The sequence below is a fragment of the Aphelocoma coerulescens genome, chromosome 28, assembly GCF_041296385.1.
Source record: "Aphelocoma coerulescens isolate FSJ_1873_10779 chromosome 28, UR_Acoe_1.0, whole genome shotgun sequence".
Lineage (NCBI taxonomy): Eukaryota > Metazoa > Chordata > Aves > Passeriformes > Corvidae > Aphelocoma > Aphelocoma coerulescens.
In genome coordinates, this window is record NC_091041.1 from 5279018 (window position 1) to 5306037 (window position 27020).

General features: G+C 66.9%; 4 protein-coding genes across 5 annotated transcripts; 2 read left to right on the forward strand and 2 right to left on the reverse strand.

Moving 5' to 3' along the window:
• The first annotated feature begins 437 nt into the window (after positions 1–437).
• On the forward strand, positions 438–6112 carry GDF15 (growth differentiation factor 15). Of its 2 annotated transcripts, XM_068997290.1 has the most exons (4): positions 438–1108; positions 1718–2553; positions 2834–3247; positions 3897–6112. In XM_068997290.1, the coding sequence occupies exons 2-4, from the start codon at positions 2478–2480 to the stop codon at positions 4673–4675; spliced, it is 1269 nt and encodes a 422-aa protein (XP_068853391.1). In that variant the 5' UTR covers positions 438–1108; positions 1718–2477; the 3' UTR covers positions 4676–6112. The 2 variants fall into 2 exon arrangements, with proteins under 2 accessions (XP_068853391.1, XP_068853392.1); XM_068997291.1 differs by having other exon boundaries at positions 438–2553; positions 2658–3247; positions 3897–6110.
• Positions 6113–6147: 35 nt separating this feature from the next.
• Positions 6148–8681, reverse strand: LOC138099785 (leucine-rich repeat-containing protein 25-like). Its single transcript, XM_068997292.1, has 3 exons — positions 8234–8681; positions 7175–8039; positions 6148–6886 (listed from the first exon to the last, which is right to left on the reverse strand). Exons 1-3 carry the CDS (start codon positions 8406–8408, stop codon positions 6766–6768), a joined length of 1161 nt encoding a protein of 386 aa, XP_068853393.1. The 5' UTR covers positions 8409–8681; the 3' UTR covers positions 6148–6765.
• Positions 8682–9840: 1159 nt separating this feature from the next.
• On the forward strand, positions 9841–19932 carry SSBP4 (single stranded DNA binding protein 4). Its single transcript, XM_068996879.1, is given in 18 exon segments — positions 9841–9948; positions 11506–11578; positions 11695–11756; positions 12566–12650; positions 15294–15383; positions 15816–15875; positions 15978–16047; positions 16163–16233; positions 16478–16498; positions 16500–16546; positions 16642–16687; positions 16797–16832; positions 16924–16978; positions 18044–18114; positions 18223–18301; positions 18594–18622; positions 19404–19505; positions 19834–19932. Coding segments are annotated over 18 exon segments (1083 nt in total). The 5' UTR covers positions 9841–9892; the 3' UTR covers positions 19864–19932.
• Positions 19933–21686: 1754 nt separating this feature from the next.
• ISYNA1 (inositol-3-phosphate synthase 1) lies at positions 21687–26503 on the reverse strand. The gene is made up of 11 exons (XM_068997109.1): positions 26284–26503; positions 25264–25388; positions 25025–25186; positions 24387–24516; positions 24119–24312; positions 23886–24035; positions 23593–23808; positions 23352–23516; positions 23154–23267; positions 22835–23052; positions 21687–22101 (listed from the first exon to the last, which is right to left on the reverse strand). The coding sequence occupies exons 2-11, from the start codon at positions 25375–25377 to the stop codon at positions 21888–21890; spliced, it is 1677 nt and encodes a 558-aa protein (XP_068853210.1). The 5' UTR covers positions 25378–25388; positions 26284–26503; the 3' UTR covers positions 21687–21887.
• Positions 26504–27020: the final 517 nt, after the last annotated feature.

Here is a 27020-nt window from a genome sequence, read left to right on the forward strand (position 1 = left end):
CCAGGGAATATCCTCCCTGCAGCATCCAACTTGCTCAGCCCGAGTGGTTTTGGGGAGCACTGAGGTCCTGTGGGATGTGGGAAGAACCTGATCCCTCTCTGCTGGCCCCAGGGTGATGCCACCAATTCCTAGGGGTCTCTGGGCACTTTTTTTGGGGATCCCTTGCTCAACAGCTGCGAGGAACTGATAGCCCCAAAATCTGGAAGGCAGCACTTCCCCTCTTGCCACTCGTGATAAGGAACTCTGCAAAAAACCCCGAACTTTCTGCCAGCTCGGGTTGCTGCGGGGAATTTCCTGCTTTTGGGTGAATTGAAGCCCTCTGGAGCCCCCTGCTCTGTGTCTTCACCATGCTCCTCACCAACCACCAGCATCTGGAGAAGGGAAAAATATCATTTATTTGGAATCACGGAATGGTTTTATTGGAAGGGACCTTAAAACCCATCCTGTTCCACCCCCTGCCATGGGCTGGGACACCTTCCACTGTCCCAGGTCGCTCCAAACCCCACCCAACCCGGCCTTGGACACTTCCACACCATTCCAGGCTCAGCCGTGCACAATCTGAGCTGTCCCAGAGTTGGATCCTCCTCACCCTCAGCCCATCCCAGCTGCTCTGAGGTCCCTGGGAACAGCAATCCCCTGGGCATCCCTGCTCTAGATCCCTGCCAGGAGAGCTGTGCCGAGATGAGGGATCCATGCGGGGTGTGTTAACTGGAGAGGAACCTTTGTCCTGCTGGGAAGAGGCACTGGATTAACCTGACCTTCCAATGAATGTGTCCAGGAAGAGCCGAGGAAACGTGGGATGCGGGGGCTGCGCAATCCCCTCTTGCAGGCTGGTGAGGACACGCTGGGACATTTCATCATCCTCGCTCAGGATTCAAACCACTGCTCCCAAAATCCCTCTTTTATGGCCCTTGCTGGACTGTAAATCTCTGGCTTCCACTGCTGGCGCCTTTCGGGGGAAAACATCCGGCTCCAGCAAACTTTGATGCTCTTGGAATGCGTCACTCCTGGATATGGGGCTCGCGCCCACGGGCAGAAAATCCATTGCAAAAGCAGAACTTTGGGATGCCGGGGTTTCTGCCGGGTGTTGCTCAATGTCACCGGAGAGGTCAGGGCCTCTTCCTGCACCCGGACATGCCGAGGGCTCCGGTTCAGCTCTGGATCAGCACATTTGGCACCGTGGGGATGGTGGAGGGGGCTGGTGGCTGGGCTGGTGCCCGCCGTGGGCACGGAGATGTCCAGAGGGGAGGGAATGGCGTGGTGGTTCTGCCCTTGTGTCCTCCTGGGGTGATGCTCCCTCTCCTTTTTTCCCTGGATTTGGGGGGCTGGAGGGCTGCAATCACCCCGGCTGATAAAATCCCTGGGAGAGGGATCACAGTGGGCTTGGGGCTCTGGGAATTCCTTGTGGGAAGGTGCTCCGGGAGGGGAGTTCATCCCTGCCCATCTGCTGGAGGGATGGGCGATGTCCCACTCATAGTGCCCAAATCCACATGGGATGAAGTTTCCCTGGGAGCCACACATGGGATTTCCCTCCAAGCTGGATGCTCTGGGAAGGGAAAAGCAGTGAAATGGGGAGGGGGTCTGGATGGGCTCCTGCTCCTCCTCACCCATCCTGCTGCAAGGACAGATCCGGAGCAGGGCAGCAGAGCCAGAGCCGGGGCAATCCCCTCAACGTGACCCTGCCATCCTGACAAACTTCTCCTTTCCCGTGTTTTAGGATGAAACCTAAAACCTAGACTCGGTCTGGGCTTTGCCTCAGGCAACCCCTTGTGAAACGGGGTGAGAGAAGCCGAGCGAGGCTGGAGCCGAGTCCCGCGGAGGAGCGGGGGATAAACAGCCGTGAATCACGGGATCACCGCACGTTCATCCCTGGCGGGAGCACGGCCAAACACCAGGCGCTTGGATCAACTTCAGCACATTTGGGAATGGCCTCGCCTGCCCCGGCCGGCACCGGGAGGACCTGCCCGTCTCCTCATCCCACCGGGAGCTGCTCATCCCTCTGCTCACGGTTTTTCGGTCCAAGCATCCCTGAGGAGGAGCTGGGAGAGGGGTGGTGCTGTGGTGGTCCCCGAGGCTTGTTCGCACTCTGCGTTTCCTCCTGCCCAGCCCCGCTCTGGCACGGCGCTGCCCGGCACACGTGGCCCCGCTGGATCGGTGCCACCCGGCGTGCCCGGCTCCGTCCCGACTGGCTCCGTTTGGGATGACGTAACCCCGGCCGCTGTTGCTTCAGAAGGATCCAGGCTCGGGATGAGCCCATCCCCCGGCCGCACCTGTCCGGTGGGACAAGGTCCGGTGCTGATCTTTTCCCGGCTCCGGCCACGCGCCCGGCACGAGCTGCAGCCTCCCTGCCCCATCCCCGCTCCGCTGGGATTTTGGGAAGGGGCGGATCAGCCCCGTGCGATAGCAGCGACCCGACCCGCGAGGTGGCGGCCAGGGGAGGTGGCTGAGGATGTGAGGATGGGAAATCCGCGCTTGGAATGCTGCCTGCAGCGCTCCTGCCTCGCACATCATCCCCTCTCCATCACCCCGCTCCGCCACCACCGGCTGCTGGAGGTGAGGGGGATTCCCCGAGCCGTGCGATCCGTAGGGAAAACGGGAGGTGGAAGGGAAGTGTTCGTGTCTGAGAAGGAATATTCCACAGTTTTTTATCTCCGCAGCTGTAAATCACCCGGCTCCAGCCCTGTCGGAGCTCCTGTTGGAAATCCCAGGAGGAGAGGAAAGATTCCTGCGGGGAGTTCGCTCCGGCGTCACCCTCCGGGAGGGGGGACAGAGGGCGGGCAAAGTTCGGCTCTATAAAGTCAGGTCCTGAGCTCTTCATTCATCCCCCTGGCAGCACCGCCGGCAGCAGCGCGTCCAGCCTTTGCAAGAGCCTTGGGAACAAATCCTGCCCTGGAGCCGCCGGTTTTCTGCAGGATGCTGAGGAGAGCGATGCCGAACGCGCTGCAGGGCGTCGGGGCCGCACTCACCTGCCTCCGGCTCCTGCTGCTCCTCTCCGCCGTGGATTCCCGGCCCCACACGTGGGACCAGGACAGGTTCCAGCTGGAAGCCGTCAAAAAGGAGATCCTGGAGCGGCTGGGAATGCCGGCTCCCCCCGTCATCCGGCGCCAGCTGGACCAGGAGAGCATCCAGAGAGCGCAGCGGCTCTACCAGCAGCAAGTGGCGGAGATGGCGCGGAACCGGAGCAGGGAGGAGGAGGAGGAGGAAGCCGCGTCCAGGACCCGGCGGCTGCACCGCCTGACCCCCACCTGTAAGTGGCCGTGGCTCCGTGTCATCCCACGACCCTCATCCCCCCGGGACACGCGTGTGTGCCAGCGTGTCCTGCACTCGGGACATGACCGGGCATGCAGCATGGTGGCCACGGTCATCCTTATCCCGCTGCTTCCTTTGCCCTGGAAGTGGGGAGGAGCCACCGCTGGAGCCGTTTTGCTTAAAAGCACAAAAAAATCAGGGGATTTGGGATGAAAACTTTGATCAGCGGCAGCTCGGGGGGCTCGGAGTGGCGCTCGAGGGGTTTGGGGGGTGAACGGAGGGGAAGAAGGGAGGTGCCATCCCTCGATCCCCAGCTTGAGCTCCAGTTTGGGGGTTTATCTGGATCTGGGGGGATTTAGGGAAATACTCCCCTCCTGCTGCTTGGGCTGGGAGGGGACAGTTGGGGCGTGGGGTGGGGATGTTCCAAAGAGTCCTGGCACACCTTCTCTGGCACCAGAGACCCTCCAGCCTGGGGGTCCCTGGAGATGGTGGCTCTGAGGACGAGCACAGCGAAGAATCTCCAGCATCCCTCAGGATGTGGGTGGTCCCTGAAGCAATAGCTCGGCTGCCTGGCAGGAGCTGGTCCCAAGCCTGGGCTGGTGGGGAATTGCTGGCTCTTACATCAGCTGTCCCCTCTGTCCCCTCAGTGCTGCGCTGGCCGGACATCCCCGAGGGCCATCAGGACTCCCAAGGACACCGGGACCCCCGCGGTCCCTACCGCTACCACCTCCTGCTGTCCCGCACCGAGGATTTCCACCGGCAGCTCCGGGTGGTGCAGGCGGAGCTGAAACTCTTCAGGCAGTCGCTGTCCCCGCCCGGCTCCTCGGTGCCAGCGCGGGTCACCATCTACACCCTGCGGGGGGCAGGCGGGACCCCCCAGCTCCTGCGCAGCCAAGAGCTGGACCGGGATTCCCGGAGCCTGGACCTGACAGGAGCCATCCAGCCCTGGGTGGCCGGGCCCGAGGCCACGCTGCGCCTGCAGCTGGACTTCACCGCCAACGTCTCAGCCGCCCTGGCCACCTCCGTCGGGGAAACGCTGGTGCTGGAGGTGGAAACCCAGGAGAACCCGGGTCGGGTGGCCAGGAGAGCCCGGGGGCTGGAGGAGGAGTGCGGGAAGAGCGATGGGAAGTGCTGCCTGAAGTCGCTGAAGGTCTCCTTCCAGGACATCGGCTGGTCGGACTGGGTCATCGCCCCCAACAGCTACTACATGAGGTTCTGCGAGGGCTCCTGTCCCCACAACTACAAACCGGCCAGCATGCACGCCCAGATCAAATCCCGAGTGCACTCCCTGTCCAAGGCCGCCCCCCCGCCCTGCTGCGTCCCCGCCGGCTACGACCCCATGGTGCTGATGCACTACAACAGCGAGGGCAGGCTGGTGTCCAGCCTCTTCGAGGACATGCTGGTCACCAGGTGCCACTGTGCCTGATGGCAGCGCTGGCAGTTCCAACCAGGATGTGTCACCATGCAGGTGGGGCAGAGCCACCCCGACTCCTGGCAGCTCCAGCGTCCCGAAATCCAGATCCTGTGGCACCAAATGACTCCGTGCCAACCCTGGATCCACCAATGAGCTCAGCCACGGGGTCTCCAGCATCGGCATCCCAAAATCCAGGTCCTGTGGCACCAAATGACTCCGTGCCAGACCTGGCTCTGCTGCCCAGTTCAGCCCCAGGGTCTCTTCCAGTTGTGAACTCTCCCCCACAACAACTTATTCCCCCATCTCTTCTCTTATTTAAATCCATATTTGATGGAGCAGGTGGATCCTTCCCACCCAAGAGACCCCAGATGGGCCATGGAGGGTCCGTGCCCGGGTGTCCACATCCCACTCCAAACCCTTTTCTCTGCTCAGAGACTTATTTATGCAACCCAGTTATTTATTTCTAACTTATTGTATTTTATAGCAAAATATCCTTTTTTGGAGGGGGAAAGAGGGAGTGGTTTTTTGAGTATTTCTGTTTTATATGTTTCTATAAAACCGGGAGGATGTAATAATAATGAATAAAGTGATTGGAACAGGGATTCTGGCTGCTCCTCCTGCACACCTGGGAGGGGGTCTCTGACTGGACCCCTGCTCCTCGGACACTCAGCTCCCCTGGGATCTGACTCCATATGGATTTGCTGGTAAATCCTCACGGCTTTCCAGAGCCAGTGTGTGAGTAATGCCTGGGCACTGCTCCCAGAGACCTTTGAGTTGTTTGTGTCCTTGGGAAGGGTGCTGGGCACAGCCCTGACCCCCCATGGGGGACAACCAGCTGGGATGTGGCCATTGCCCCACGTCCAGGTACCTCCAGCCCTGGGACTCCGTGGGCACCAAAGGGATGGGGGAACCCCCCAGGGAGGTTGGTGGCACACACCGTGTCCCAGGGGACTCCCCATGGCTCGATGGGGTGGCTCTGCTGGTCACAGCTCCTTTCTGTCCCCTCTCCCAGCGTGGTCTGGGGGTGTCCTGGGCTGCCTGGTCCCTCAGCAGCTCCTGGTGGGAACCTGGGCTTGGTGCACGTGGAATATGGGATCTCTGCTCTGGGGTGGAGCTTTGGGGACCAGGGATTGAGGGATGCAAGCTGCGGAGGTGACCTCTCTGGGGACAGGGACTTGAGGGACCTGGCTCTTGGTCCCTTGGGATCCCCACTTTGGGGACACAGGCTCTGGGGACCTGTCCCTGAGGGTCCTGGTCCCTTAGGACCCCCTGCTTTGGGAACCTGTCCTTGAGGGTGCTGGTCCCTTGAGACCCGTGCCCTGGGGACAAAGGTTTGGGGACATGTCCTTGAGGATCCTGGGCGCTTGGGACCCCCTGTTTTGGGGACACGTGCCCTGAAAACTCCAGGGACTTTCCCCAGGAAAAACTCCATGTCCTGCCCGGGACTCCCCACAGACCACAGCTATGCAGGTAATTAGAGATAATTAAACTATTTAATGGGGCACGGTGAAGCCTCCTAGGGGCTGGGGGGACACCCAGACAAGCCATGGTGTCCCCATGGTGCCCAACAGCTCGGGGTCTCACCAGGAGGATTAAAAGAAAGAGCTTTTTCTTTGTTCCCCGGAGTGGCGGATTCAGCAGGAAAAGAGGGCGCAGGTGGCACCGGATGTCCCCAACCGCCAGCACCCAGCTCTCCATCGGCCCCAAAAGGGGAAGAGGAACCCGAGGCCATGGCCAGCCCCAGCCCCAGCTCCTCCGGCCGGCCCCGGGGACTCCGTGCGGGTCCGGACTCCGGTGCCGGCTGCCGGCGGATGCGGCACGGGGCGTCCCTGAGGTCGGTGGCCGCAGCCCCGGGAGGAAATGTCAGCTCAGCCCTCGCCTCAGGGTGAGAACTGGGGCGAAGGAGGGGACCGGGGAAGGGGGTGTTAAAAAAATCCCCTGCAAAAGGCGTCCGCACAGGATGTGTCTGCGGGAACCACGCGTGGGCCCGGCTGTGGGGGAGGTCCGGCCCTGTCCCCTCCGGGCTGGGGGACAGCAGGGAAAGGGTGTCCAGTGGGGGACAGAGAGTGTCCCTCCGGCCCTCCCAGTGTCCCCCCGGCCCCTCACTGGTCAGGAATGATGTAGACGTCTTCGGTGGGGCCCGAGGTGTTGGCGTAGATGGGCTGGTCCCCAGGATCGGCCGTGCTCTCCAGGAAATAATCCTCATCCACCAGGACCTGAGGGCTGGGGGGCAGGAGGGGCTCAGTGAGGAGGGAATGCCATGGATGGGATGGGGTGGGGTGGGATGGGATGGAAAGGATGAACAGGATGGGGTGGCACAGCACAGGACGGGGATCAATGGGATGGCATGGGATGGACAGGATAGCACGGCATGGAAAGGGATGGATGGGATGGCAGGTGCAGGATGGAGAGGGATGAGGTGGGATGGGGCGGGACAACACATCAGGGCACAGCACAGCCGGGAGGGGATGGAACATTCCCGAATGTCCATTCCCGGTGCCGGAACCTCACCTGTAGCGCTGCTCCTGCCATCCCGGTGCCCATCCCTGCGCAGCAGCCGGAGCCGTGCCGGGGCTCACAAAGACGTTCTCGTAGTCGGGGGTGTCGGTGACATCGGCGGTGCCCGCGCCGCTGTCCCGGCTGATGTAGCGGGGCTGCCGGAGGTTTCCAGCGGGATCCGGCTTCCCCCATCCCACGCCGGCCACCGCGGCTCCCGCTCTCCTCCGCCGGTACCAAACCGCGGCAGCGCCCACGGCCACCAGCACGGCCACCGCGGCGGCCGCCACGGCCACCCCGGCCACCAGCCCCACGCTGAGCCCGCATTCCCGGCCGTGGAATTCCGTGACGTTGAAGGAAGCCCGGTGGGATGTGAAGCAGACGCACCGGATCCCCGCGCGGGCGCAGGGGGCCAGGACGGTGCCCAGAAGGTCGCAGCGGCAGGACACGGTCAGGGAGCTCAGGGTGGGCTGGAAGGCGGCGGGGGGCACGGCGGGGAGGGGGTTCCCCTCCAGGCGCAGGGTCCGCAGGGCCGTGGCGTTGGTGAAGAACCCATCGGGCAGCTCCCGCAGCCGGTTCTCCGCCAGGTCCAGCTCCTCCATGCCGGGCCCGAGGCGGGACCAGGGGCTCAGGGCCTCGATGCCGTTGTGTCTCAGCACCAGCCGGCGCTGCCGGTGGAACCGACTCCAGTCCAGCTCGGCACATCCACGGCTCCTGTTGGTCAGGTTCAGGTCTTCGGAAGTGTCCGGCAGCAAGGCCGAGCAGGGCGACACGGTGGACACGGGGGTCACGGTGGACACGGGGGTCACGGGGCGCAGCAGCAGCAGCAGCACGAGCGAGGCCGCGGGGAGCCCCATGGTCCCTCCACTGCACCGGGAGCCTGGTGGGAAACGGGAATCAGGACCCCCATTCCCACCGGATTCCCCCTCCCAGTGCAAACCAGTGAAGCCCAGTCTGGCCCCCGTCCCACTCCCGCTGTCCCAGGGCTGGGCAGCTCCTGGGGGTCCCAGCAGGGCATTTCCTGCCCCCCTTCCCCCCCCCCCCCCCCCCCCCAACCACAGCACCCTGACTCGCCTGCGCTCCGGCCGCTGCTGCCTGGTGTGGGGAAGAGGAACGGGCGGGTCTGGCTGTCCCGTGTCACCCTGTCAGGGCGTAGCCGGCCCCGGGGGGGGCAGGGGGGAAGCACCCCCAAATCAGCACCTCCTGACCCCTGACGGACCCCCTGGTCCTTTCCTGGGATGCTGAGCATCCGCCTGGCACTGGCTGAGTGTCCCGGTGACCCCGGTGCCGCAGGAGCAGCCGAGGGGTGGGGGACACACCGTGGGTACGCAGGGACCGCCGCACCTGCGGTGCTGCACGTTTGCACACGCGGGTGCTGGGGGTTCACACATCTCCCACGTGTGCTCACAGACCCACCCCGGCAGCACAGGAACCCCCCCCCCGAGTGTGAGGGGACCCCGGGGCTGGGGGGGGACGACGACTCTGCGTCTGTGTCCCCTGGCAGGGTGGGTGTCCCCCTCCCGGTGTGCCCCCCTCCGCGTCTGCAACTCGGTGTCCCACGTGCCCCGAGTGCATCATGTTCGTGTCCACTCCATGGCCCTCCATGTCCACCCCCCTGTGTCCCCCCCCCCGTGTCACACCGTGGCCGTGGCCGCCCCCTGGTGTCCGAGTCCCTCCGTGACCACCTGCTCACATCCCTGTCCGTGGGACCCCCTCGTGTCCGTGTCCATGTATGCCCAACCCCTTGCATGTGTCCATCCCCCCCGTTGTGTCCATGTCCCCGCTGTCACATCCGTGTCCCTCTGTTTCCCGTGTCTGTGTCCCTCGTGCCCCTCCATGTCCATCCTCTCAAATCCATGTCCCTCCATGACCATCCTGTCTCCATTCTCTCGTGTCACTGCCCCTTTAAGTCCACCCCCTCGCGTCCGTGTCCACCCTGTCACATCCGTGTTCCTCTGTGTCCCCCGTGTCCCCCTGTGTCCCCCCTCCCATGTCCACCCCTTCATGTCCGTGTCCACCCCTTCATGTCCGTGTCCACCCTTTCGTGTCCGTGTCCCTCCGTGCCCATCCCCTCGCGTCCGTGTCCACCCTGCCACATGTCCCCCCCCCTCGCATCCCCCATGTCCGTGTCCAGCCCCTCGTGTCCCTCCGTGACCACCGTGTCCGTGTCCCCTCGTGTCACTGCCCCTTTAATTCACCCCCTCGTGTCCACGATCCCCCGCGTGTCCCCGTCCCTGGATGCCCACCCCCCTGTGTCCTTGCCCCTCCGTGCCCACCCCCTCGCGCGCGTCCCCCGTGTCCGTGCCCACTCCTCGCCTCCGTGTCCCCGCGTCCCCCGCGTCCACCCTCTCGGATCCGCGTCCACCCTGTCACATCCACGTCCCTCTCAGCCCCCTGTGTCCACCCCGACCCTCCTCGCCCACTCCCCGCGTCCCCCCGTGTCCGCGTCCCCCTCTCCGCGACCACCGCCCCCCTCCCTCCTCAGCGCGGTCCCCACCGCCTCCCCCCGCCGCCATCGCCCCTTTAAGCGCGGCGCGCGGCGCGGGGGGGGTGGTGTCGGCGCTGCCGGAACAGCCGCGCGGGGGGGGCGCGGCGGTTTCAAGCTCCCCCTCGGGCGCGCGGCCGCAGCCGGCGGGGCCGGGCCGGGCCGGGCCGGGATGGCGGCGGGGGCGGCGGGGGCGGCGGGGGCCGCGCGGGGCCGGGCCCGGGGCCGCTGACAGCCGCCGCCGCGCCATGTACGCCAAGGGCAAGGGCTCCGGCGTGCCCTCGGACGGCCAGGCCCGCGAGAAGTGAGTGCGGCGCCGGGCGGCGGCGGGGGACGGCCGGGGCGCGGAAGTTTTTGCCGGGGCGGGCGCCGGGGGAGCGGGGACGGAGCGGGAAGGAAGGGGGGGGGGTGAAGATCGGGAAAAGGGGGGGGGGGGAGATCGGGGGGCGGGCGGACCCCCCGGCCCCGCCCCGCCGGGGAGCACCGGCAGCCGCGGGGCAGCGGGAGCTGGCGGGGGTCAGCCGGGCACCGGCAGCCGGGATGAGCCCCCCGGTTTGCGGCATCCCCCGGGGCACCGGGAGTCGGGATGATCCCCCTGGTCCGTGCTATCCCCCGGGGCACGGGGAGCTGCGGGGGCACCGGGAGCCGGATGGTTCCCCCCGATCTGTGCCATTCCCCGGCGTACCGGGAACCGGGATGATCCCCCCGGTCCGTGACATCTCGGGGTACCGGGACCCGGGATGATCCCCCCGGTCCGTGACATCCCCCGGGGCACGGGGAGCTGCGATGTGCCGGGGTCCGCGGCATCCCCCGGGGCACCGGGAGCCGCGATCACACCGGGACTAACGGGAGCCGGGGTGTGCCCCCCGGGCATTGCCACATCTCGGGGCACCGGGAGCTGCGGGAGCACCGGGAGCCGGGATGATCCCCCTGGTCTGCGGCATCCCTGGGGGCACCGGCGGCCGGGATGTCCCTTCCCCGGCCGTGCCATCCCCCAGGGTACCGGGACCCGGGATGATCCCCCCCGGTCCGTGCCATCCGCCGGGGTTCCGGGAACCGCGAGCGCGCCGTGATTACCGGGAACCGGGCTGTGCCTGCCTGTCTCTGCCATCCTCCGGGGCACCGGGAGCCGGGAGGATCCCCCCGGGCATTGCCATCCTCCGGGGCACCGTGACCCGCGATGGCACCGGGGCTACCGCGAGCCGGGATGTGCCCGGTCCGCAACATCCCTGAGGGCACCGGGAGCCCTCCGCGGCCGTGCCGTCCCCTGGGGCAGTGGGGACCGAAGCGGCACCGGGGCTCCTGATGCTCCCCGCTCCCTGCCACCCCCGGTCCCCGGGACCGTGCCGCGCCGTTCCCGGCTGTCCCTGTCCCGCCGTGTCCCAGTGCCCGAGGCCACCGCGCTCCCCGGGGCAGCTGCTGGGGCCGGGGGCTGCACCCACCGCGCTCCCCCCAGAGCAGGACCCCCGGGGGGGCCCCGCAGGTCCCGCTCTTGCTCCCGGGAGGGGATGTGGCACCCTGGGGTTCCCTGAGTGTCCTCCGCCAGGGGACACCCGTGGTGGCACTCGGCCCTGGGCCACATCCTGCGTGGGATGTGTCACCTGTCCTGGAGCCACCCCAGCGGTGGGAGGCGGTTGCCGTGGAGGGCGTGCGGTGTCACCGGTGGGAGTCACTCGGTGTCACCGGCGGGGTCCCTCGCAGGGAGGTGACATCGAGCCTCCTTTGTTAATTGTGCACTAATTGAACGCGGGACTCCGTCCTGGCCGTCCCCCGTGTCCCTCGGGGGCCGTTGGGTGGGGGTGTCACCGTGGGGGTGGCAGGTCGCTGACACCCCGTCCCCGTTCCCCTGCTGTCCCCCCAGGCTGGCGCTCTACGTCTACGAGTACCTGCTGCACGTGGGGGCCCAGAAATCCGCCCAGACCTTCCTGTCGGAGGTAAGGGGGGGGGCGGGCAGCGCCCCCAGACCCCCCCATCCCACCCGCCGGGGGTCCTGGAGCCCCATCCCTGGTGGGGGTTGCTGACCCCCCTCTCCCTTTGCCCCTCTCCACAGATCCGATGGGAGAAGAACATCACGCTGGGGGAGCCCCCCGGCTTCCTGCACTCCTGGTGGTGGTGAGTTGGGGTCCAGGGGGGGTTGGAAAGGGGGGAACCCCCCCATTCCCATGGCAGGGGGGCTGGGAGCTGCCCCCCCACCCCATTCTGCCAACACATCACCTCGTAGCCCATAAACCTGTCCCTCTGCTTTTCCCATCAGCGATTTGGGGGGCCCCCCCCTTTCCCTCCCATCCCGGCCCCCCGCCCAGCTCCTCCAGATGGATCCAATTTGGCACCAAACGTGGAGCTGGGGGGGGTTGGGGGCTCCCAGCCCCGGGGCTGGACCCCCGCACTGGGGGGGTGATGGGGAAGTGGGGGGCACCCCGCGGGTGGACATCACTTGGGGGGGGTCGGGGGGGCAGTGAGTGATCAGTTGGTGATTTGGGGGGGGGGACACAGACAGTGAGGGGGCATCGGTGCTTTCCCACTCCTAAACGGGGGGGTTAAGCTGGCACCCGGCCAGCACCCCCCAAACCTGGGGGGGCACCCAGAAACGGACCCGGCCCCTCTGCTGTCCCACGCCCAGGGCGGGGGGCTCGGGCAGGGGACCCCCCCCATCCCATCCCGCCCCGGGATGCTGCAGCCTGATGTAAAGTCCCAGGAATTTGGGCTCCGGCCGTAGCGACCGTTTCCAGGGAAAACAGGCGGCAGCGCCGGAGCCGGGAGGCCCCCGCCGAGGGGGGGACACGGCCGCGGCCCCCCCGCCCCATCGCTGACACGAGTGTGGCCGTGCTCAGCCGCGCCGTGGGGGTCGGTGGGGGATGGCCAGGGGTGCAGATTAGGGGGGGGTCCTCACCCGCTGTGTCCCCCCCCCCCCCTTTTCCCAGCGTCTTCTGGGATCTGTACTGCGCCGCCCCGGACCGCCGGGAGACCTGCGAGCATTCCAGCGAGGCCAAAGCCTTCCATGACTACGTGAGTGCCTCGGGATGGGGGGGTCCGTGCCCCCTGCTCCCCCCCCCCCACCGCCCACCCACCGCAGGACCCCCCCGCGGGGGTTCCCGTGCGCTGCCAGCCCCGGATCTGTGGGTGACCTATTTCACGGGGCGGCGGCGAGGGGGGGTTAATCCCTGGGGGCCTGGCTCAGTGCCCCCCCCCCACGGGGACCCCGGCGTGCCCTGGCGTGCCCATCCCCCACTGTCACCCCCCCCCAGGGCACAGGGACCCCCCCCATCCCCCCCCAGTCCCACACCATGGGCACAGTGACAGGCTCTCGCTGCCCAGCCAGGAGTGTCCCCCCCTCCCCACCCGGTGTCCTGGGGGTCACCGCGGGGCTCAGTGGGACCCCCCCCCCACTGAGGGGACCCCCCCAGAACAGCTCTGCTCCTTCCCAGCGCCAGCTCCGGCAAGTTAATCATTGGCACAGAGTCAACAGCCCCCGGTGTTCCCGGCATTCCCGGTGTTCCCGGCATGTCCCTGTGCCTGCTCCTGCCAGGACTGCGGGCACAGGGGGGCATGGGGGGGCCTGGGGTCCAGGGGGGGCTGCGGGGGGCACCGTGCTCTGGGGTGGAGAGTGGTCCCTGGGATGTAGGATGACGCAGGATGCTGTGGGATGCTGTGGGATGCTGTGGGATGCAGGATGATGCAGGGCCCATGGTCCCACAGGATGCAGGATGATGCAGGATGCCGTGGGATGCGGGAGGCTGTGGGATCCACGGTGCTGTGGGATGCGTGATGCTCTGGGATGTGGGATGCCACGGGATGCAGGAGGCCGTGGGATGGTGCAGGATGCTGTGGGATGGTGCAGGATGCTGTGGGATGGTGCAGGAGGCCGTGGGATAGTGCAGGGGGCCGTGGGATGGTGCAGGATGCTGTGGGATGGTGCAGGAGGCTGTGGGATGGTGCAGGATGCTGTGGGATGGTGCAGGGGGCCGTGGGATGGTGCAGGAGGCTGTGGGATGGTGCAGGGGGCCGTGGGATGGTGCAGGATGCTGTGGGATGGTGCAGGATGCTGCAGGGTCCACAGTGCCCCGGGATGTGGGATGCTGTGACGTGTAGGGTGGCAGGGTGGGATGCAGAGGGCCGCGGGATGCAGGACGCTGTGGGACACGCGGTGGCACGGGGGGGACGCCGTGGGCTGCCGGACAATCCGCGGCCCCGTGGATTCAGGACCCTGCGGGGCCCACGTGGAGCCGCTGCCCCCTGGGACACCCCTCACCCCCGTGGGGTCCCGTGGGGTCCCCTGGGGCCGCACCGGCGCCGCGGGGGCTGCAGCAGGACCCTCCCCCTCGCCGCCCCCGGCCCCCGGCGCTGCGCAGAGCTGATTTCCATGCTGGAATTAATGAGGCTGCCGGTGCGGTGACGGTGGCGCCGGGGACATGGCGCGGGTCAGGCCACGTTGCCATGGCACTGCTGCCTGGCAGAGCCGGGGAGCGCTGGGGGGGAGCCCCACGGCCCCCCCTGCGCCCACTGGGGTGCCCCACGCAGCCGTGGGCCCGTCCCCGTGCCCAGCTGGGCTGGACTGGGGGGCCCAGCATGGAGCCGGGGCCCCTCGCATTCCCATGGGTGCTGCTCCACCAGCCCCCCCTCCCCGGGCACATCGGGACCCCCCCCAGAGCATCCTGGTGACCCCATAAAATTGGGGGGTTCCAGGCTGTGCACAGCAGTTTTTGGGGGGTGTTGGCAGCAGCCGCCCCACAGCTGGGTCTGGGGTCCCCCCTGGGGTGAGCAGCCCCCAACCTGCCCCCCACGTGTCGCCCCCCCCCCCCCCCTCCAATTTTCTCTCTCCTGACCTTGAGCCCGCAGGAGGAGCCGCAGCTCCCCAACCTGTTGCCATGGCAACTCTGCTTTGCATCACCGAGTGATGGGGGGACGGGGGGGCCCCGTTTGGCCCCCCTTTGAGGGGGCAGCACTGTCACCCCCATGGGGCTGCACCAGCAGCGGCCCCGATCCGTCACTGCCGCTGTGTCGGGGGCAGGGGTGGGGGGGTCCCCTAGAGGGGACATGGCCTGGGGCCACCCCTGGGACCCCCACGGACCCCCGGTGCCCACCCCCATGGGGTACAGATCCCATCTGGGCTCCCCTGGGCTCCCGCTGTCACCAGCCCTGGGTGTCCCCCGTGTCCCAGCCGTGACCCGTGTGTCCCCACGGGGTGTCACCATCCCCACCCGTGTCCCCAGAGCTGCAGCAGCACCCTCCCGTCACCCGTCCGAGCACAGCGGGACCCCCGTCCCCGCAGGGCTGGCGGGGCTTTGGGGGGCGCGGGGCCCCCCGGGTGGAGGGGGCAGCGCGGGGTCCCCCCCCTTCTCCTCCTCCCCTCCAAATTGAAACCAGTTGTGGCGCAGAGGCCGAGCCGGAAAAGCGGCACATTCCTTCCCCTAACAGCTCCCCCCGGACGGGCCCGGCCGGCGAGTGGGGCCAGGGCCCCCTGCCCGCGCCCCCCCGGCCCCGGGGGTCCCCCCAGTTGGGCTGGGAGGGGAACGTGGGGCGAGCTGGGCCCCGGGCTCGGTGCTGCGGGGGGGACGCGGGGATGGGGAGGCCCTGAGGGTGGGGGGACAGTGGGGTCGGGGGGCGATGGGGACCCCCCCCAGCCCCGCCCTGAGCTCTCTCTCCCCGCAGAGCGCGGCGGCAGCGCCCAGCCCGGTGATGGGGAACCTGCCCCCCGGGGATGGCATGGCCGGGGGTCCCGTGCCCCCCGCCTTCTTCCAGGTACCGAGCCCCGCGTGTCCCCGGCGTGTGCCCACGCCTGAGCCTGGCGCTCCTGTGTCCCCAGCCAGTTTTGGATGGGGGGGGGGGTCACACCCTCACCATGGCACAGCCTCCCCTCGCCCAGGCCCTGTGCCCCCCACACCCTCACTGCCACCCCCCCCCCGACTGCCCCTGAGGTCACAGCCCCCCCCAGCCCCCTCCCAGGGGTCGCAGCCCCCTCAAAGCCCCCCGCCCGCCCATAACCCCCCCGTTGTGTTTCTCTCCAAGGCTCCTGCGGGTGCCCCCCTTTCCGCCCCCCACCCCCGGGGTGCCCCTGCTGGGCACAGCCCCCCCAGCCCCCCAGCACGGCCCCGGCCCCCCTCACGACCCCCCCAGGGTGACACCGATCCCCCCCCAGCCCTGGCTGACCCCCAGACCCCCCCTCTCTTGCAGCCCTTCATGTCCCCCCGCTACCCCGGCGGCCCCCGGCCCCCGCTCCGGATGCCCAACCAGGTGAGGCCGTCGCTGCCGGGACCCCCCCTCCCCAAAGAAAGGGGTGCAGCCCCCCCCTCCCCCCGCAGCACCCTGACCCTCTCCTGCCCCCCCTCTCCGCAGCCCCCCGTGGGTGTTCCCGGCTCCCAGCCGCTGCTGCCCAACGCCATGGACCCGGCTGCGCGCTCGCAGGGTGAGTCGGGGGTCCCTGTCCCCCCTCCCCGTGTCCCCCCCCAGACCCCGAGGTGGTTTTGGGGGGTGGGGGGGGCTGTGGGGGTCTCACACCTCCCCCTCCCCGATTTGTGCAGGGCATCCTGGCATGGGGGGCCCGATGCAGCGCATGAACCCCCCCCGAGGCATGGCCGGGATGGGGCCACAGGTACGGGATGGTGGCATACCGGGATAGTGGGATACCGGGATACCGGGATACCGGGATGGGGCAGGGACCCGGATGCAGGGTGGGAGCGGTTACAGGGCCATGGGGACATGGATTTGGGAATGGGGATGGGTACAAAGGGATAGAAGGATGCAGGGTTGGGATACAGGGATAAAGGGATGGGAATACAGGGATGGGGACAGTGCCAGGGATGTCCCAGCCCCACTGACCCCCCCTCTCCCGGCAGAGCTACGGCAGCGGGATGCGCCCCCCCCCCCAGCTCGCTGGCCGGCCCTGGAATGCCCACCATGAACATGTAAGACCCCCGTGCCCCCTCCCCGTGCCCCCCTCACTGTGGGGGTGGCCCCGGGACCGGCAGGACCCCCCCTCACTGTCCCCGTTGCCTTCCAGGGGTCCCGGTGGCCGCGGGCCCTGGCCCAACCCCAACGCCAACTCCGTAAGTTTTGGGGTTGGAGGGGGGGGGTAATACCTTTGGGGGGGGGGGGTCCTGTGGGGGTGCTGCCCCCGTGCCTACCCCTGTGCTGACCCCCCTTTGTCCCCCCCAGATCGCCTACTCCTCCTCATCCCCCGGCAATTACGTGGTGAGTACTGGGGTGCCCTGTTGGGGGTGGGGCTGCAGTGACCCCGTGACCCCCCCACAAACCACCCCCCCTTTTTCATTTTCCCTTCCAGGGCCCTCCTGGGGGCGGTGGCCCCCCCGGCACCCCCATCCTGCCCAGCCCCGGAGGTGAGTGAGGGCATGGGATGGGGCGTGAGTGGGATTTGAGGGGGCATGAGTGGGATTTGGGGGGGTATGAGTGGGATTTGAGGGGGTGTGAGTGGGATTTGGGGAGGTGTGAGTGGGATTTGAGGGGGTATGAGTGGGATTTGGGGGGGTGTGAGTGGGATTTGAGGGGGTGTGAGTGGGATTTGAGAGGGTATGAGTGGGATTTGGGGCGGTCTGAGTGGGATTTGGGGAGGTGTGAGTGGGATTTGAGGGGGTATGAGTGGGATTTGGGGGGGCTTGAGTGGGATTTGAGGGGGTATGAGTGGGATTTGAGGGGGTGTGAGTGGGATTTGGGGGGTATGAGTGGGATTTGGGGAGGTGTGAGTGGGATTTGGGGAGGTGTGAGTGGGATTTGAGAGGGTATGAGTGGGATTTGGGGGGTGTGAGTGGGATTTGAGGGGGTCTGAGTGGGATTTGAGAGGGTATGAGTGGGATTTGGGGGGGTGTGAGTGGGATTTGGGGCGGTCTGAGTGGGATTTGAGGGGGTGTGAGTGGGATTTGGGGGGGTGTGAGTGGGATTTGGGGGGGTGTGAGTGGGATTTGAGAGGGTATGAGTGGGATTTGGGGGGGTATGAGTGGGATTTGAGGGGGTCTGAGTGGGATTTGAGAGGATATGAGTGGGATTTGGGGGGGTGTGAGTGGGATTTGAGGGGGTATGAGTGGGATTTGGGGGGTGTGAGTGGGATTTGAGGGGGTCTGAGTGGGATTTGAGAGGGTATGAGTGGGATTTGGGGGGGTGTGAGTGGGATTTGGGGCGGTCTGAGTGGGATTTGAGGGGGTGTGAGTGGGATTTGGGGGGGTGTGAGTGGGATTTGGGGGGGTGTGAGTGGGATTTGAGAGGGTATGAGTGGGATTTGGGGGGGTATGAGTGGGATTTGAGGGGGTCTGAGTGGGATTTGAGAGGATATGAGTGGGATTTGGGGGGGTGTGAGTGGGATTTGAGGGGGTATGAGTGGGATTTGGGGGGGTGTGAGTGGGATTTGGGGAGGTCCACGCTCACCCCCCCCGTGTGCTGTCCCCCCCCAGACTCCACCAACTCCAGTGAGAACATGTACACCATGATGAACCCCATCGGACCCGCGGGGAACCGGCCCAACGTGAGTGACGGGATGGGGGACAGGGACTGGGGACAGGGACAGGGGACAGGGACTGGGATGAGGGGGGGAGTCCCCCCAACATTCCTCACCCCCCCCTTTCCCTTCCAGTTCCCGATGGGGCCCGGACCCGAGGGGCCCATGGGCGGGATGAGCGCGATGGAGCCGCACCACATGAACGGATCCTTAGGTGGGTGACACCCCCCTGGGGACAGGGGGGTCCGGTGTGTCCCCCCCCCCAGCACCCCCAAAATCCCAAATCCTGTGGGATATGAACTCCATCTGCGGCTGGAGGGGCTCGTGCAGCAGAGGGGGGACATGGATGGGAGGGGGGAATGGATTGAGGGGACAGACACGGATTTGGGGACACACGGATTGAAGGGACGTGGATGGACTGGGGGACACGTGGATTAGGGGCACACAAAGTTTGGGGGGACCCACGCATTGGGGGGGTCACTAACACCCCGCTGTCATCCTGGCAGGCTCCGGGGACATGGATGGGCTGCCAAAGGTGAGTTGGGGACCCTGGGACCCCCTTTTTTGGGACTCCCCCCCCATGCACTGGACCCTTCCCATAGACTGGGACCCCATTTATTGGGACCCCTCCCTCATTCACTGGGAGCCCCCACATATATTGGGATCGCATTTCTTGGGACCCCCCCATTTTCTGGGACCACGCCTCTTACTGGGACCCCATATATTGGGGCTCCCCCATTTCCAGGGACCACCCCACTTACTGGGACCCCATTTATTGGCACTCCTCCATTTCCAGGGACCACCCCACTTACTGGGACCCCATTTATTGGCACTCCCCCATTTCCAGGGACCACCCCACTTACTGGGACCCCATTTATTGGCACTCCTCCATTTCCAGGGACCACCCCACGTACTGGGACCCCATTTATTGGCACTCCCCCATTTCCAGGGACCACCCCACTTACTGGGACCCCATTTATTGGCACTCCTCCATTTCCAGGGACCACCCCACTTACTGGGACCCCATTTATTGGCACTCCTCCATTTCCAGGGACCACCCCACTTACTGGGACCCCATTTATTGGCACTCCTCCATTTCCAGGGACCACCCCACTTACTGGGACCCCATTTATTCCCCCCCCCCCCAGTACTGGCACTCTCCCACCCCAATGCACTGGGGACCCCCCCCATGAACCAAGACCCCCCCCCCATCTACTGGGACCCCATTTATTGCCCCAAACCCACCAGAACCTCCCCCCCATACCCCAAAACCCCCCCTGCTAACCCTTCTCTCCCCCTCCCCGCCTTTCCTCCAGAGCTCCCCCAGTAACTTGGGGGCCCTGAGCAACCCCCCCGGGACCCCTCGGGACGACGCCGAGCTGAGCAGCAATTTCCTAAATCCCTTCCAAAGCGACAGCGTAAGGGACCCGGCGGGGACCCCCGCGGACCCCCGGGGGGGCAGGCGGCGAGGGCGGGGGGCCCGGGGGGGGCGCGGCGGCCGGGGACGGGGGGGTTCAGCGAGCAAATCCCAGTGGCGACCCCCCGAAATTGTGTCACCACCACCGCCGCCACCGCCGCCACCGCCACCACCGCCACCACCGCCAGCGCCAGCGCCGGGGGGGTCACCTTGGCCGAGCGGCCGCGAGGCGTGAGGAGGGCGGCGCTGGGGGGGCTGCGGTGTGCGTGCCCCCCCCCGGACCCCCCCGCGGCCCCGCTAACGCTGTGGTGTCTCCGCTCTCTCTATAGTACTCGCCCAGCATGACAATGAGCGTGTGAGCCCCGCGCCGAGGCCAGCGACAGCCACAGACGCCCTCACCCACCACCACCACCACCACCACCACCACCACCGAAAAAAATTCATTAATTTTAATGATCAGACCCCCCCCCGCCCCGCCCCGTCACACCCCGCCCCACCCCCTCAGCGCCCCCCCCCCCCCTTCCAGCCCTGTCCCACTCCCACTCCCCACCCCCCTTTTTTTTTTTGTTCCAAACGAACACTAAAAACGAGCAGAGAAAGCGCGGGAGGAAAAACGGGAAAAAAAGAAGAAATAATAATGATGATTAGAAATAAGTCACGTGACTTATTTGCTGCCCCCCAACCCCCCCCCACCCCCTGTCCGCCCCCCTCCCCAGGACTGGGACCCCCCCTCCCGTTTTCCAGCCCTTCCCACTCTCCCTGAACTGGGACCCCACCCAGCACTGGGAGCCCCCCCCTCTGTACTGGGACCCCTCCCCCCCCTTCCCAACCACAGCCCCCCCTCCCCAGGACGGGGTCGGCGCTGGAAGGGGGGTCTGGCACTGTGGGGGTGCAGGGGGGGCTGTTTTGGGGTGTTTTGCCCCCCCTACATGGGGCGGTACCAACCCCAGGGAGGGGGATTTTTGGGGGGGGGGGGGGTCCATGGCATTGTGTCCCCCTCTCCCCCCCCCTCCATGGCAGGTGGTGCCAATCCCCCCCACCCCCCCAATTTGAGGGATCTGGGGGGCTTCACTGAGCTGTGCCCCCCCAGGCTGGGAGGGTGTGACCCCCCTCCCAATTCTCCCAGTGCCGCCCCCCCAAACCACACCCTGTGGGGGAGGGGGGTGGCAGAACCAGCACAGCCCCCCCAATGAGGGTGCAGATCCCCCCCCCCCTAAATCTGGGCTGTGCTGGGGGAGAGGGAAGGAGTGGGGGGGCTAAGCCATAACCCCCCCCATGGAGCCACCCCCCCTCCACCTCTCCGGGCTCTTTAGGGGGGTCCCAGTGCAGAGCAGCCCCCCCAGCCCCGGGGGGGTCCCAGCCCCCCCAGCCCCGTCTGTGTGCTCAGCCAGCACTGTGATCCCCGGCCCCCCCCGAGCGCCAGACCGGGGCCCCCCCCGACCCCCCCAGGGACCACTTTAATATGAAGGAATTTTTTTTTTTTTGGTGTGGTTTTGGGTTTTTTTGGGGTTTTTTGTTTTTTGGTGTTTTTTTTGTTTTGGTTTTTGGATTTTTTTTGGTTTTGCTGATTTTTTCCTCTTTTATAACAGAAAGGACCTCAAAGCCCCCCCTGACCTTCCCCCCCAAGAGCCCCCCCAAAATGCCGCCGCACACCCAGACCCCCCTTCCCCTGTACAGCCCCACACTGGGGGTCCCCCTCGTGCCCCCCCCAGGTGGGGGGCAGCCCCCAGCCCCCATAGGGGTGACCCCCCCCATAGGCGTAGTCGTTCTGTGTAGGGACCCCCCCTCATTTCTAAGCCTTTAGCCCCCCCCCCCCATTGCTTATCAAAACAAAATGGGAGAACCCCCCCCCCCAAAAAAAAAAGTACAAAAAGAAAAAAAAAAAGAAAAAATACAAAAAGAGCAAAAAAAAGAAAAAAAAGGCCTAAAATGACCAAAAAAAAAAAAAAAAAACCACCCCACGACCCCCCCAACACCCCCCCCCCCCGCATCAATAAATGTAATTTGATTTTTTTTCAGAAGGTGGCGATATTTGGGTCTCGTTGGGGGTGGGGGGACCCCAAAACCAGGTGAGGAAGACCTGAAGAGGAACGAGGTGAGGGGGACCCCAAAACCAGGTGAGGGTCTCAGGAACCATCTGGGGGACCCCAAAGACCAGATGAAGGCGACCCCAAGAACCAAGTGAGGGGACCCCAAAAGCCGTGGGGAGGGGTCACGCTGTGCTCCGGGTTTATTGGTGGGTACAAAGCTTCACAGTTTGGAGTCGCCATCAACATTTGGGGTGGGGGGGGGGGGGGGGAACAGTCCCCCCCCACCCAAACCCACCCTTCCCACCCCCCACCCCCCTAAAAAGCCGCTCCGGGCTGGCACGGGGCAGTCGGGGTTAGTCGGCGCCGTCGATGTGCAGGGGGGCTCGGGGCGGCCCCGGCCGGGGGGCACAGGGGTGCCCGTTGAGCTGGGCGGGCGCTGCCGGGCTCTTCTTGGGGACCAGGGGACAGGCGGCCCCCCCGGGACAGGCGCGCTTGGGGCTCGGCGCCGGCCGCTGCATCTTGTGCTCCAGCAGCATGTGGTTCTGGGGGGGCAGCCCCAGGCAGGCCCTGGGGGCACAGAGGGGGTCAGGGTGGGGCACCCCGGGGCTGGGGGAGGGTGGGGAGGTGGCACTGGGCACTCACGGGGTGGGGGACACGGAGTGTTGGGCACGGGGTGGGGAGTGGGATGGGTGTTCTGGGCATTGGGATGTGCTGGTGATGGGAACTGGGGGATACTGGAGTGGGGCACCTCCAGGTGTTAGGCACTGGGACCAGCTGGAATGGGGCACCCCAGGCACTGGGAACCCCAGGCTTTGGTTACCGGGACCCAATGGGAGCCACTGGTGCTGGGCACTGGGATCCGTCGTGTTGGGCACTGGGATCCATTTGTTTTGGGCTCCCCCTCTGGGCATCAGGGACTGGGACCCACTGGTGCAGGAGCCACGGGGCACTGGGTGCCAGGGTCTGTGTGTTGGGACACCCTGGGCATGGGGACCCTGCTCCCCTCGAGCACCCCAGGACTGAGAAACGGGGACCCATCCGTGCTGGGACCTTGGTCCTGGGCATCTCCAGGACCTCTGGGCACTGGCACCATCATTCACCAGGACATACCGGAACCCACTGGTGGCACTGGGACCCATCCCCAGCACTGGGCATCCCAGGCCTTGGCCTCCAGGACCCCCTGGATTTGGACACCCCACGATGGGCACTGGGCTATCCCACACTGGGACCTCCCACAAGCCTTTGGGTGCCACCACGGGCACTGGGGCGGTGGCACTTGGTGAACGGGGACCCCGGGTACCTCAGGATGTTCTCGATGCAGCTGCGCTGGCGGAAGAGCGCGTTGACCACGGGGGTGCCCTCGGGCACGAGCGGGGCCTTGCAGAGGAAGGCGAGGATGGAGAGGACGCTGTGGAAGCCCTGGAACTCGGGATCGGCCTCGGTGCAGAAGGTGATGCGCTGGCACAGCTCCGTCAGGATGGCCAGGTCCAGGATGATGGGGCTGGCCAGCAGCGAGTCCTGCGGGCAGCAAGGGGGTGAGGAGGTACCCAGGCACTGAGGGGACACCCTGGGGACACCCTGGGGACACCCTGGGGACACGCCGGTGGCCCCGCACGCACCTCGCAGGTGTTGTGGATGACGATGGTGTTGGTGCCACCCATCATGATCTCGGACGTGTACTCGTCCAGCGCCCGCTTGCTGTCCCCCACGTAGGGCACGTACTTGATCACCACCTGCCAAAGCCACGTCCCCGTCACCCCCATTGTCACCCCCCACGTGTGTGTGACCCCCCCCCCCCCCAGAGCCCCCCAACTCACGCAGTGGTCAGGCTTGTCCTGGGGGCCGTAGAGGATGGGGTTGGCCTGGACCGTGTCGTCCACCACGTTGCTCTTGGAGATCTCCTTGGAGCGGAACTGCTGCGGTGCCGAGAGGTTCTTGCCGTCGTTGTTCCCCAGGTGGTTGTAGCTCACGATGGACTTGGTCTGGCCAAGGGGGGCACGGGCAGGTCACCCCTTGTCCCCTGCAGCTGGGGACACCCCTCTGTCTGTCCCCACGTACCTTGAGCCCGGCGCCCACCAGGAAATCCACCAGCACCGACTTGAGCTTGGTCTGCCCCGACTTGAAGTCGTCGCCGCCGATGAAGACGCGGCGCTGGGCGGCCAATTCCACCGCCCCCGGCACGAACGTGTTCTGGGGGGACCCGTTGATGTAGGCGCAGCCCTCCAGGATGCTGGCCACGGCGAAGAGCGTGGACGGGGACACCTCCAGGCCTCGCTGCGGGGACACGGGGCAGCTCAGCGCCACCGCGGTGCTGCTGTCACCCTCCCGGCTCCCCTCGCCCGCCCCCTGACCTCGATGGCCCTCAGCAGGTTGTCGGCGGTGTCGTTGAGCCCCGGCACGATGTCACAGAACCTCTCCGTGTTGGCCGTCCACAGGACGATGACTTTGTCCACCCCGCTGCTCTCCTTGAAGTCTCGGATGTCCCTGCGGATCTGCTCCACCTGGGTCAGGGCCGGGACGCGTCAGAGCGGTGGCACTGCCCCCCATGGCCCTTGTCCCCTCCCCTGCCCCGCCCCGCCAGGACCTGCTCGGCCATGGAGCCCCGCAGGATGTTGTCCGCCCGCTCCTCCTGGTTGGCGGCGATGAATTCGGGGATGTAGATGGAAGGTCGGGGCTTCATCTTCTCCATGTGGGGCCAGAGCTGCTCCTGCAGCGGCCACTCCAGCACCTCCGCCCGCTTCATGGCCTCCGCCAGGTTCAGCGAGGAGATGTCCCAGCCTGGGGGACACGGGGTGACCCAAGCGCTCGGGGTGTCCCGTGCCGCTGTGGGGTCCCCCCCGTGTCCCACCTACCGTCGAAGACGATGTCGTTGGGGTGCACCATGGGCAGCAGGTCCCGGAAGGGCACGTAGACATCACCGGAGGGGCCGGTGCCCAGGCACACGGTGGAGGCTTGGAGCAGGGAGCCGTAGTAGTTGGCTTTCTGGGATGGCAAGGGCAAGGATGAGAGGATGGCAGGGAGAGGAGGGGTCCCAGCACCCCCAAATTGGGGGCTGGGGCTGCGGAGCCCCTCTGCAGGGGCAGGGAGGAGATCGGGGTGCAGGACACCGGTGCAGCCAAGCTTGGTGTCCCCATCCCTGTGGGATGACCCCGGGTCCCAGGGGTCATTCTGGGGACACTCACCCTGCTGGGATCCCACTGGGGTCCTTCTGGGGACACCCCGGGGACACGGCCCTTGCAGGGGTCACACTGAGGACACCCACTGCACTGAGGTCACACTGATGACACCCACCCCACTGAGGTCACTCCGGGGACACCCTCTTCACTGAGGTCACTCTGGGGACACACCTCTTGCAGGGACCCTGCTGGGGACACCCCCCTCGCTGGGATCTCACTGGGGACACCCACCTTGCAGGGGTCACACCGGGGGGGGGGGGAACCCCCTCACTGGGGTCACACTGGGGACACCTCCCCTTGCCGGGGACACCCACCTTGCGCCCCGTCTTGGTCATCCAGGACAGCCCCAGCTTGTTGGCCAGCACGGCCGCCGTCACCGTGGTGCCGTTGTTGCCCCCCCAGCCCACCAGCATCACCCCCAGGCGCGGCACCTGCCGGCCCGTGCGGAAGGTGAAGCGGGTGGAGCACGGCCGCACCTGGGGACAGAGAGAGGGGACAGCTGGGGACAGAGGGGACGAGCAGAGCCCCCCCGAGCCCCCCACCACCTGCCCACCTTGGTGACGCCGTTCTCCTTGCAGACGTGCACGGTGCTGTACGTGTACTTGGCCTCGATGAAGTCCTTGCTGTAGGTGACGTTGGGGCTCTCCACGAGGAACGGCTCTGCCATTGTTCCTGGAGCTGCAATAGGAGGAAATGGGTGTCAGCGCCGCTGGCCTGGCACGCCGGGCCACCCCCCCCCGGCCCTCCCCGGGCCCTCCGCCCTGCTGGGACGTGGCTGTGCCGCCCGTGGGGACCTTGGCTCCCTGCCCTCCCAGCCTGGTGGTGGCACTGGGACGCTCACTGCAGCCCCTTCCCACGCGTGTCCCGGGACAGGAGGGGGTTTGGGGGGGGACACCCTCACCCCAGGACCTCACGGAGGGCCCAGAGAGCCGAGGGGTGCGGGGCAGACAGGGACTGTCCCTGGTGTCCCCTCCCTGGGGGTGGCACAGGAAGGCGGGGGGGACTAGGGATGCTCCCAGGGGACATGGGGTGTCCCTGCACGCCGGGGGGCCGGGGGCTACAGGGGACGTGGGAACTGTGCCCTCGATCCCTGGGGGTGGCAGAAGGCACTTCCAGGTGACGTGGGGACAAACCCTGCACCCTGGGGTGGCACAGGGGACACGGGGACCAGGGGTGTCCCTGCTCCTGGGGATGTCAGAGCGTGCAGGGGACGTGGGGACAGAAGCTGTCGCTCCCAGGCATGCAGGGAATTCGGTGACAGGGGCTGTCCCTACACCCTGGGGTGACAGATGAGGCAGGGGACATGGGGACGAGGGCTGTTTCCACTCCCAGAGCTGTCCCAGGGGACATCGGAGCAAGACTGTCCCAGCAGCCCGGGGTGGCACAGGGGACATGGGAACAAGGGCTGCCCCTCTCCAGGGGAAAGGGGATTTGGGGACAGCGGGTGTCCCAGCACCCCGGGGTGGCGGGGGACACCGGGACGAGAGCTGACCCCGCCGAGGGCGCGGGGGGACACGGATCCGCAAACCCGAACCTCTCCGGGGGTCAGTCCCGCCCAGCCGCGGGCACTCACCGGGCCGGGCCGCGCCGGGCGCGCAGGAGCCGGAGCCGGTGTCTGTGTCTCTATCGGTGCCGGTGCCCGGTACCAGTGGTTGCGCCCGGTGCCCGTTGTCTGGTGGCGGTATCCTGTGCCCGGTGTGCGGTGCCCAGTGCCGGCAGCCGGTGTCCGGTGTTCAGTACCCGGTGTCCGGTGCCGCCCCGCGGGGACGATGCGATCGCGCTGCGGCCGCCCCGGCTCCCGCCGCTTAATCGGCTCCTCGGCCCCGCCCCGGCCCCGCCCCCGCCCGGCCGCGCCCCCCGCACGTGCCCAACGGCACCGGCAGCCCCGGACCCCCCGGACCCCCCCCGAGCCCCCGACCCCCGGTGCCGGGGCACGTGCGGGGCTCCCCGGACCACGCCGGCCGCTCGTACCGGGGGGAGCGGCGGGAGGTGACGGGCAGGAGGGGGAAGCGGCCGCTGACCCGGGAAGGGGAAGTGTCGCCGGAGCCGGTCCCGGGCCGGGACCGGGGGTCCCGCCGCCGCCTTCCGGCCATTGACAGCCCCGGGCCGGCGGCTTCCTGCGCCCGGGACTCGCGGGCGCCTTCCCACGGCGCCGCTCCCACAGGGCTGCCAGCCCCGCACCGGCACCGGCACCGCGCTGCCCCCGGCAGCCCCTGTTATCCTGCTGCTGCCCCCGGCGTGGGCACCCCAAAAGTCACGGCACCCCGGAGCCCCCGGCAGGGACACCCCGAAGGTCATGGCACCCCGCAG

Bases quoted from the DNA above. Each gene is read 5' to 3' on its own strand.
- ISYNA1 (XM_068997109.1), bottom strand. From the start codon at position 25,377: ATGGCAGAGCCGTTCCTCGTGGAGAGCCCCAACGTCACCTACAGCAAG. The intron at 24,313-24,386 runs GTAGGTGGGACA...CGTGTCCCCCAG, and splicing joins CAACGACATCGTCTTCGACG to GCTGGGACATCTCCTCGCTG. The intron at 23,809-23,885 runs GTCAGGGGGCGG...GTGTCCCCGCAG, and splicing joins ACCTGCTGAGGGCCATCGAG to CGAGGCCTGGAGGTGTCCCC.
- GDF15 (XM_068997290.1), top strand. From the start codon at position 2,478: ATGCTGCCTGCAGCGCTCCTGCCTCGCACATCATCCCCTCTCCATCAC. The intron at 2,554-2,833 runs GTGAGGGGGATT...TCCCCCTGGCAG, and splicing joins GCCACCACCGGCTGCTGGAG to CACCGCCGGCAGCAGCGCGT. The intron at 3,248-3,896 runs GTAAGTGGCCGT...CTGTCCCCTCAG, and splicing joins GCACCGCCTGACCCCCACCT to TGCTGCGCTGGCCGGACATC.
- LOC138099785 (XM_068997292.1), bottom strand. From the start codon at position 8,408: ATGCTCAGCATCCCAGGAAAGGACCAGGGGGTCCGTCAGGGGTCAGGA. The intron at 8,040-8,233 runs GCGAGTCAGGGT...GTTTCCCACCAG, and splicing joins CAGCAGCGGCCGGAGCGCAG to GCTCCCGGTGCAGTGGAGGG. The intron at 6,887-7,174 runs GTGAGGTTCCGG...CCTGCCCCCCAG, and splicing joins TGGCAGGAGCAGCGCTACAG to CCCTCAGGTCCTGGTGGATG.